The following is an 8,807-nucleotide window of genomic DNA, read 5'->3' on the forward strand; positions in this document are numbered from 1 at the left end:
CCTGCCCTCTGATCCACAGGAAGGAGGGCAAGACAGCTCCACATCTGAGGACAAGGCCTGGGCCTTGGGGAGTTGAGGGCTGGGAAACTTCACAGCCCTCCAGAGGACGCTGTCTCTGAACTGGAGGCTCACAGGCCCAGGTCAGCTGGCAGCAGGAAGGTTTGTGTTTCTTTTAATATCAACTCCCAGGCATTTAACATTCCTCGAAGCTTAAACACAGAAACATTTTCCTTACCAGACTGTGCTTTCTGCTTTGCCAAACATAACCTGGCTTCCTGCCCTTCCCCCACTGCCTCCATCTGCTTCTGTCTCCGAGATGTAATGATTTATGGTGTGTTTCCCCTGGGGCCCGTGCAGCTGACAGCAGTGAGAAGGAGGGAAGCCACAGGGCTGCAAGTCCAGGTGGGGACAATGCCTTCCAGCCCTGGAATCCGGCTTCTGGGGGGTTGGCGCCCACGGTGCTTACTGAGCTGGCTGCCCAGGACACCCTTTTAAACTCTTCCATTCTGCAGCCACTAAATGACCCGGGGGCGTGGCCACCGGTCATGCTTCTTGGCTGGGTATCTCCTGAGGCTGGACGGGCCGGCCCAGGGATGTGGAGACGGGGCTCCCGGTCCTCAATCCCTGCAGGAAGTAGCTTCCCGGGACTGAATCTAGAGCTCACTCTCATCAGCTCCCATTTCCTAAATAATGAAGGACCGGCTCGTGGTTGCCTGGCAGCACTATCTCCCTGGCAACGGTGCTCAAGAGTGAGGTGCAGGTCCCCAGCATTAAGAAGGGATGTGCTCAGGAACATGGGGTGACATGAGGCGGATGGCTGGGCCCCCACTGAATGGTGCCATCTCCCTTGTTCAAACACAGGAGACTGAGACAGGGTCGGGGGGGGGCACGCAAGTCCCCAAGGGGACACTGCCACCAAGGACACCCAGCCAAGAGTCAGGTACCAAACTCTGCAGCCTCAACAGTGCATCAGAGAACAAATGCTTCCTGTGAAAAAGCATCACTGCTCCCTGCACCCAGATCACACCTGGGCAATTGTTTTTTGTTTTTTGGGTTTTTTTTTTGCGGTATGCGGGCCTCTCACTGTTGTGGCCTCTCCCGTTGCGGAGCACAGGCTCCGGACGCGCAGGCCCAGCGGCCATGGCTCACGGGCCCAGCCGCTCCACGGCATGTGGGATCTTCCCGGACCGGGGCACGAACCCGTGTCCCCTGCATCGGCAGGCAGACTCTCAACCACTGCGCCACCAGGGAAGCCCTGAGGCAATTGTTAAGAAGCCTATATGTATATGTATAGCTGATTCACTTTGTTATAAAGCAGAAAATAACACACCATCGTGAAGCAATTATACTCCAATAAAGATGTTTTTAAAAAATTAATTAATTAATTAAAAAAAAAAAAAGAAACCTAGAGTACCCAAGGCCCATGGCTCAACGGCAGGGTGTCAGTTACCATTTCCTTTGATTGCACGGTCAGAGAATCCACACCCAAAGCAGGCTACTTGTGTCAAAAGCACGAGGCCATACAAGGTGCCAGGTGGAATGTGGATAGCTCCACACTGAACGTCCCCCCTCCAAGCCTGCATCCCCTTGACAGGTAAGTGAATAGCAGCCATCTTCAAAACTGGCAGAATTTCCCAAGACACAGGCTGCAAACAAAGCCCTTTACCCTCTGTACATTTGTAAGGTACCGAAAAACGTAGCTGAGGCATATATACTCTTACCCCGACTCAGGACCTGCCCCTGCTCGTACCACACGACTCACCCTAAGCCAATGAACTCCTGGCACAGGTGAGTAAAGCCCAGCAACCCTAGCAACAGGTCAGAGACCAGCCCCCAGCAACTCAGTTGGATCCTAAGCCCTTCCAGTCCAGTGGCAAATGCTTGGGGTCTCACTCCTCCCATGGCAGACAGGGCTAATCCAACACAGCTCTCATGGATACAGCCTCAGAATCCTTCTTAACACAGTGTTACTGGAAAAAGCCACTAGTAGGCTAAAGATGGGATGTGAAAACAAAGGTAGCTGTCATCCTTGTAGTCTGTCCTGCAGGAGTGTGGATGATCCACTGCACCAGATGTGGAAGCCCAAGGAACCAGGCACACGTGGGCTTCTGGGGCTAGAATAAAACACCATCTGCAGCAGGGGAGAATAACCACCTCGGGGAACGCTTCTCAGAACAGCTCTGAACCCAAGTCACAAAAGGGCAATCACCCTGACCAAGAAGGTGGAGGAGAAGGACGCCTTCCCCACTGGCACCACCTCCTGACAGCTCCCCGAGACTTCCCTTGGTGCCCTGGCTGTGCCTGTCTCTCACCTGGATCTGCCCTTTGCCCATGATCTTGTCCACGATCTCGTTGTTGTCCTTGTTGACCTTAGTCTTGTCATAACACTTCTCGTAGCACAGGATCCTCAGGGACTGAGACCCCTCCAGCTCAATCTCGAACTCCTGGGGAAAGATGGGACAGGGTCCTGAACCTCCAAAGCTGACCTGGCTTCCCAGTGGCTTCTCACCCCACCATTGCAAGGGTGAGAGGGGGTGAAGTGGGCCTGTGAGGACCACATCATGAGGCCTGGAGCAGCGTCCTCATTCTCTGGAGATCCAGAGGCCTCCAAATCACTGAGGAAGTGGAGTTTAGGGCTTGAGCTGTAACGCCGTGTCTAGATACAAACCCAAGATCAGAGCCGGATGAGCAGGGAGGGGAGGGTAGAGGGGCCCAGAGGGACAGAGCTGGCCCAACAGCAGGCTTGGCTGTCCTGGACCAGCCAATAGAACATGAGCACCAGGAGTGGAATGGGCACGGTGGGGGACAAGCCCAGGGGTCCCCATGGGGACACCAGCCCCTCCACTCACCTCGTCCCACTTGGGCTCTGTTGTGTCCCGGAACACCCTGGTTTTGGCTTTGCTGACAAAGTAGCCAAAGGAATCCACCTCCAGGGTACAGTACAGGTCTGCGGGGGGACAGGCAGAGACACACCGAGTGAGGCCCGAGGCTCAGGAACCCGGGAGGGAAAGGGGGATCACTCATCAGTCCCCCCAGCATCCCCAGGGGCGGTCTGCCAATCCACACACTCCCTCCCGGGCTCAGGCCCTGGCAGTCTTCCCCTCCATGGGTGGTGCCAAGGTTGTTTCCCAGGGTAATGGTGTGTGTTGGAGGGTGGCTTTGGGGTACTACAGCCAATCCTCTGCAGCGTGAATCATGAGGCCAGGGGCAGAAGTCAGAGGATGGACATAAGTGCCCCTCCCAGGCCCCAGGAGCTGCCCAGCTGGGCCATCCTCCATCAGAAGGGCTTTCCTACAGAGGGGAGAGCGGGTACAGCCATCCCTGAGTTGTCTCTAACTGGGTGTGACAGAGACTAGATGTAACCGGGTATCCCAGCACAACAGGATGTGGGCACAGGTGAACAGGCGAATAATGCAGAAGGCCTAGCGCACCCTGACCTCCGTCAGAGCAGAGACACGTCTGGGTGGCTGAGAGATGGAGGGGCGTGAAGTGCCCCTTAATTGATTCTGCTATGCGTGAACCCTTTGTCAGGGGCCAGGGGATAGTTCCTGGGATGAAAGGAAGGGCTCTGCAGTCAGACTGTGCAGGTCAAATCCCAGCTCTGCACAAACCACCTACCCTCTGTGCCTTACTGCTCTCATCTGTAAGTCAGGAATGATGACGGTGCCTGCACCCTAGGGCTAATGTAACGAGTTTACTATGACAAGAAGCCATGGCTGAAGATTCACAAGGCTTTACTCCCCAAGTCAGAATGAATGTCTGAGTGCGTCCGGGGGCCGGTGGAAGGAGAAGGGGAGTACTGTCTGGAGGTGAGGGGAGACCCTGTAGCAGCACCTCACCCCACGTCTGAGCACCCTGACCCAGTCTGAGAGGTAAAACCCCTGCTCTGGGGGAGTGGGATGCCCCACCCCAATGGGGTGCTCCCGGGGGCCCATCCCAGCCAAAAGGACGCAGAGAGACAGTAAGCATGAGCCATCTGGGCACCAGGAGATGGCAGGGCCCTGGTCCAGCTCAGTGGGCTGCAGACTTGGGTGTGTGTCACAGCCCCAAGGAGCTGACTGAGCAGGAATATTCCTGGGCCACCCCCTCGCCAGGGGATTCTGTGCGTGTGGGGAGGGTCCTGGAAGCTGTCGCATGTACCACCAGCACAGCCTGGAGCGATGAGAGTGGTGGTCCTGGCCATACTGAGAGAAGGGCTGCTCTAGAGGCAAAAACGTGGGCTTCAGCGTCAAAGACACGGATTTGATGCCACCACCTGTGTGCCCTACCGGGCCACCTGGGAAAGTCCCTGGAGCCTGCTGGGCCTCAGCCTCTTCGTGTGCCAAGTGGGAATGGCATCAGTGACCTCAGAGGGATGCCAGGAGAATCAGAGCAGATAACGCACCTGAAAATGCTTTGAACGTGTCAAGCACTATCCACTCGCTGGCCACGTTTGCATTTTCTCCAGCATCTAGTAAGGGACCGAGGCACACAGTAGATGTCTGGAAATAAACTACTTTGTTCAGCATTTCTGAGCTCCTGTTCATCCAAGGATTAAGGAGATGTGGTTTCTGCTCTCTATGAACTCATAGCAGGAGAGGCAAATTTTAAGTGACAAAACAGTATGACAGGTGCTGCTCTGTGGTGATGGGAACACAGAGAGGGGAGGCAGATTTACTGCAGGAATTCAGGCTTCACAGTGAATGTTTATTAAATGACTGTTTGTGAGCCAACGGCATAACCTCTCCGTGGTGCACTGCAGGGAGAGAGGCAAAGGGCAGATCTCATCCGCCAGAGGGGAAAAGAGGGAGTGAGAGGAGTCAGGAGCCCTGGGTTTCTGATCCTATGTGATGTTAAGTCCTTTTATCTCTCTGTGACTCAGTTTTCTCATCTGGCAAATGGGGAGAAACTATTAGCTGTCTAACTGACTCACAAATTCCTACAGGGAGAAAACTTAGATAAAAATGGAACTGTATTTTGTGAAATACTAAGAACTGCACTGATGTAGTAGATGGTGATTTAGAAGGAAAAAGAAGTGTGTGTGGCAGTGTGCTGGCACTACACATACAGGTCATATTTAAGCCTGCTCTTAGGTCCGTATTAACAAGCATGATTGCCTTCTACGGAGAAAAAAGCTGAGGCTCAGAGAGGTTAAGACACTTGCCCAAGGTCACACAGCTTGTAATCGGCAGGTGTGGGATTGGAGCCCCGTATTTCTGATACCTGGGGGTGGGGAAGGGCTTGGGGAAGAGCAGACCTTGGAGACAAAGGGCAGGGATGATCCCCTGCCAAGAGGAGCTGGTTCCTGGCCTTTGGGGGAATGCCCCACATCTCAAAGGAGCTGGCAGGGCCCCAGCCTGGGCAGACAAGAGCAGAGCAGCTGAGCAGTGGGAGGCCCTATGCAATGGGTCCACAGGGACTTTCTGTGAAAGGATGAACAATGGCCCACCCAGCCTCTTCCTGGGGCTGGTGGTCAGCGGTACTTACTGGCTGACTGTTTAAACCCCTTGGCAGAGTGGACGATGACATGGAGGAAGCCATAGAGTCCTGGAGACTCGTCGTCTGCAAGACAGAAAAGCCCCCAGGGAAGGGGGTGATGAGAGGCCTGCTTCTTCCCCTCCTCACCCGAGGCTGGTTGGATGCAGAAAGGGCGTGAGACAGTCTGTGCCTTGGTCCGACAGCACCACCTGGTGGCCAGATGAAGAAGCTTCCACAGTCCACTGCTTCCTGGAATGTGAGCCGATGCTCCTTTCTCCCTCCACTCAGCCTGGGTGACCAGTCCACACCTTCCTCCTGGGCCGCCAGGGACTTCGTCCCATTTCCCGCGGGACACTTTCCCTCCCCCATGAATCCTGCCTATCCCCTGGCTGCCCGACTCAGCTTAGCCTTCCAAATTTGAAATTAACCAATATTAAGTCACTCTGTGCCAAGCAAAGAGAAGGTCCAGCTCTGCCTCCTCTTCGGGACATACGGGGCAGATGACCCCCACTGTGGAGGAGAGCTTGCCTTCAAACCCCTCCCCTGCTCCAGAACCTCCCACAGACTCCTCAGGTTGAACAATATACTCCCTTGCTTGGCATTCAAGGCCTTCTAAGATCTGATCCCTGGAAACTTTCAGCCATATTTCTCATACACTACTCTCATCCACCTACCCTTCCCCTCCACCACCACCACCACCCCGCTCCAGGAACTGGCTTCCATGAACTGACGACCTCAGGAATATATTAACAACACAATCCCAATGCACCAGGGCACCAGATCTTCTCTCCAGCCAGAGGTGGCCAGGGAGAAGCTGGGGCTGTCTGGAGACTCAGCAGAGAACAACCCCTATTCAAACTCTCTGTGTACCTGGCAACTGAGTCTTCCCAGCCCAGCGGGGCAGAGGTCAGCCATTTGTAGCCGAGTGTCTGGCTAGGTCTTTGGGCAAGGTCCCAGCAGTGCCTGGGGGCTTGGACCTGATGATTTGAGTAACCTCGGGTTCCAGATCTTACCGTCTTTATTGCTGGTGACAGGAATGTTGTGTACAGTCCTAAGTTTGAAACAGGATCCCGTGAGCACCTGGAGCTCCACTGAGCTCAGGACAAAGGCCTGGAGATCTGTAGGAGGAGACAAGAGAGAGGGGAATGTCACCACAGGTCCACTAGGACCCACTGCTCTTCCTTGGGGGCTACTGCAGGAAAAAAGCTGAGCTCTAGGGGCAGAGTGGGTTACTGGCAGAGAGGGAGAGTAGACATTCAGCTGGGGATAGTCATGGGTGCTGCCGGAGGGGTAAGAATTGGAGGGTCTAACTAGAGAGGTTCATGAATGTGTGTACGAGACAACAAGAGCAAGAGACAGAGAGCTGGACAACCCTGGGCTTTGGGTCAGTCCTACCGCTAGTTCACCGTATGCCTTAAGCAAATCACCTAAATTCTTGGGGTCTCAATTGATCAGTAACGTCAATTAAGCGCCACCTGCACTGGCACTTTACAGAGTGACTGTGAGGGCTAAAGAGGAGACTTTGGACATGAACTTGCTTGGAAATGCAAAAGGCCCATTGTTGCCATGGACACCATCAGGGTAGCGTAGTTGAGGCGGGGCTTTACCTTTCTTCTGTAGTTTCTGAATTGCTTCTCTCCACTCTGACCTCTCATAGTCTGAGGACAGTAGGAACAGGTAGCTCTGTAGAAAGGAGAAGAGAATTCAGTAGGATGACCAGAGTCAGGCCAAGGACATTTCTGGATCCTGGGGCCCACAGTGAAGCTCCTTTGTACCCAGGTACCCCTAGGCTTGGAGAAGGGCAGCTGGGAGGAAGGCCTTCCTCCTGGAAGCCTGGTGACAGGAGTGGCAGTGCCAGTGATGGCCAGCAGAGGGCACTGGCTCCCCACCAGCAGGGAGAGGGAGTCGAGGGCTGGAGCCACAGCAGCCTCCTTGGGAATTGGGGGCCTGAGTCCCTGATTCCCACAGGTCAAGGCCAGGAGCTATAGAGAGTGGGCAGCCCTGGACCGAGGAAGGGAACTGTCTCTGTTCCATCCCCACCCTTCTGACCTTTCCATTCCGATTGTGGATCCGAAATGGGATTGTGGGGGAATTGAGCAGCAGCAAGAACTCATTCTCAAACATCTTCTTTTTCAGGCGCTCGATGGCCCGGCTCTGTCCTTTGTTGGCTTTCTGCAGGGGACAGAGGGCACAGACAGTTCTCTTCACACTCAGACTCCACTTCTCACCCAGTAGCTCTATGTACAACATTCCCCTGTGTATTCATCCTTTTTTTTTTTTTTTTCCCTTTTCTATATTTTATGATGATTTGATGTCTTGCGGGGCCTAGCCAGCCACAGAGAAAACCGCTCCTCCCGGGACATGCTAAATCCTAAGCTAGTCAATGACTCCTCTGTGAGTGAGTCTTTCATGTGCAGACCAAGCAATCTTGAGTCTACACCTCCAACCATCTCCTTTAACGAACTCACACACAATCCAATATTTCCTCTGCCCTAGATAACCCAGGGCAAGTAGACACCACTACTCTAGCCCAGAGCCTGCTGCCTTATTCAGACTAGCCAGTCCTAAGTTGTCTCCTGTGGAAAACACAATCCAGGCTCTGGGCCACGCACTAGCCACACTCCTGCCTCTTGACCAAACCTGGTGCCTTCCCACGTGGCATGCCCCCTTCTCTTGGAAACTATAAGCAATAAAATAAATATAAGTAATAAAAATCTTCCAGTGGCATCAGCATCTCTGAGTTGTCACTCGGTCATCTCCATAAATTAAATCCCGGGTACCACTGAGACACCCTGCTTAAAAACTGCAGACACCTTTCAGCATAAAGACCCCACCTCTGGCCTGGCACCCGGGGCCTCCCCTGGCTGGGTTCCAGCTTCCACGCCCAGCGGATGTCCCGTCACATGCCCCCTGCACCCTCCACCCCAGCATCACGCTATTATTATCCCTGTTCTCTAACAAGCTGTTCCCCCTCTCAGCCAGTGCTCCCTTCTCCTCCAGTTTTTCAAGTTTATATTTTATAAAGGATCCCTTTCCTTTTATTAACTGCTATCATGTTGCATGTCTCTGTTCCAATGCCGTCCTCAAGCTCCACAGTTAGAATGCATCGCTGCAGCATTTTTTTTTTACCCACTAGACTGGCAAAATTGTGACGATTGCTCACAGCTGGTGCTGTGACAGTGTGGGGGGTGGGGGAACAGTGACTGTGACACAATGCTGGGGAGAACATGATCGGATGCAAACTCTTCAGAGGTAAATCTGGTAATGAAATGCACAAGCCCTCTGCCCCAGACATCCCACTCGTAGGGAATCTACCGGAGGGAAATATGAGTGCAGATTAAAGAACGAGA

General features: G+C 53.8%; 1 protein-coding gene across 2 annotated transcripts; it reads right to left on the reverse strand.

The window, feature by feature from the left end:
* Nucleotides 1-1,599: 1,599 nt before the first annotated feature.
* On the reverse strand, nucleotides 1,600-7,722 carry LOC114485420 (active breakpoint cluster region-related protein-like). 2 transcript variants are annotated; one of them, XM_055083487.1, is made up of 7 exons: nucleotides 7,507-7,722; nucleotides 7,065-7,140; nucleotides 6,471-6,575; nucleotides 5,467-5,541; nucleotides 2,850-2,947; nucleotides 2,313-2,444; nucleotides 1,600-2,114 (listed from the first exon to the last, which is right to left on the reverse strand). In XM_055083487.1, exons 1-7 carry the CDS (start codon nucleotides 7,705-7,707, stop codon nucleotides 1,992-1,994), a joined length of 810 nt encoding a protein of 269 aa, XP_054939462.1. In that variant the 5' UTR covers nucleotides 7,708-7,722; the 3' UTR covers nucleotides 1,600-1,991. The 2 variants fall into 2 exon arrangements, with proteins under 2 accessions (XP_054939462.1, XP_054939463.1); XM_055083488.1 differs by having other exon boundaries at nucleotides 1,994-2,131.
* Nucleotides 7,723-8,807: the final 1,085 nt, after the last annotated feature.

Source organism: Physeter macrocephalus, unplaced genomic scaffold (genome assembly GCF_002837175.3).
Source record: "Physeter macrocephalus isolate SW-GA unplaced genomic scaffold, ASM283717v5 random_969, whole genome shotgun sequence".
Classification (NCBI taxonomy): Eukaryota; Metazoa; Chordata; class Mammalia; order Artiodactyla; family Physeteridae; genus Physeter; species Physeter macrocephalus.

Bases quoted from the DNA above. Each gene is read 5' to 3' on its own strand.
- LOC114485420 (XM_055083487.1), bottom strand. From the start codon at position 7,707: ATGTTGTACATAGAGCTACTGGGTGAGAAGTGGAGTCTGAGTGTGAAG. The intron at 7,141-7,506 runs GTCAGAAGGGTG...TCCTTTCTACAG, and splicing joins TCCACAATCGGAATGGAAAG to AGCTACCTGTTCCTACTGTC. The intron at 6,576-7,064 runs GTAAAGCCCCGC...CTCCTCCTACAG, and splicing joins TCAGAAACTACAGAAGAAAG to ATCTCCAGGCCTTTGTCCTG.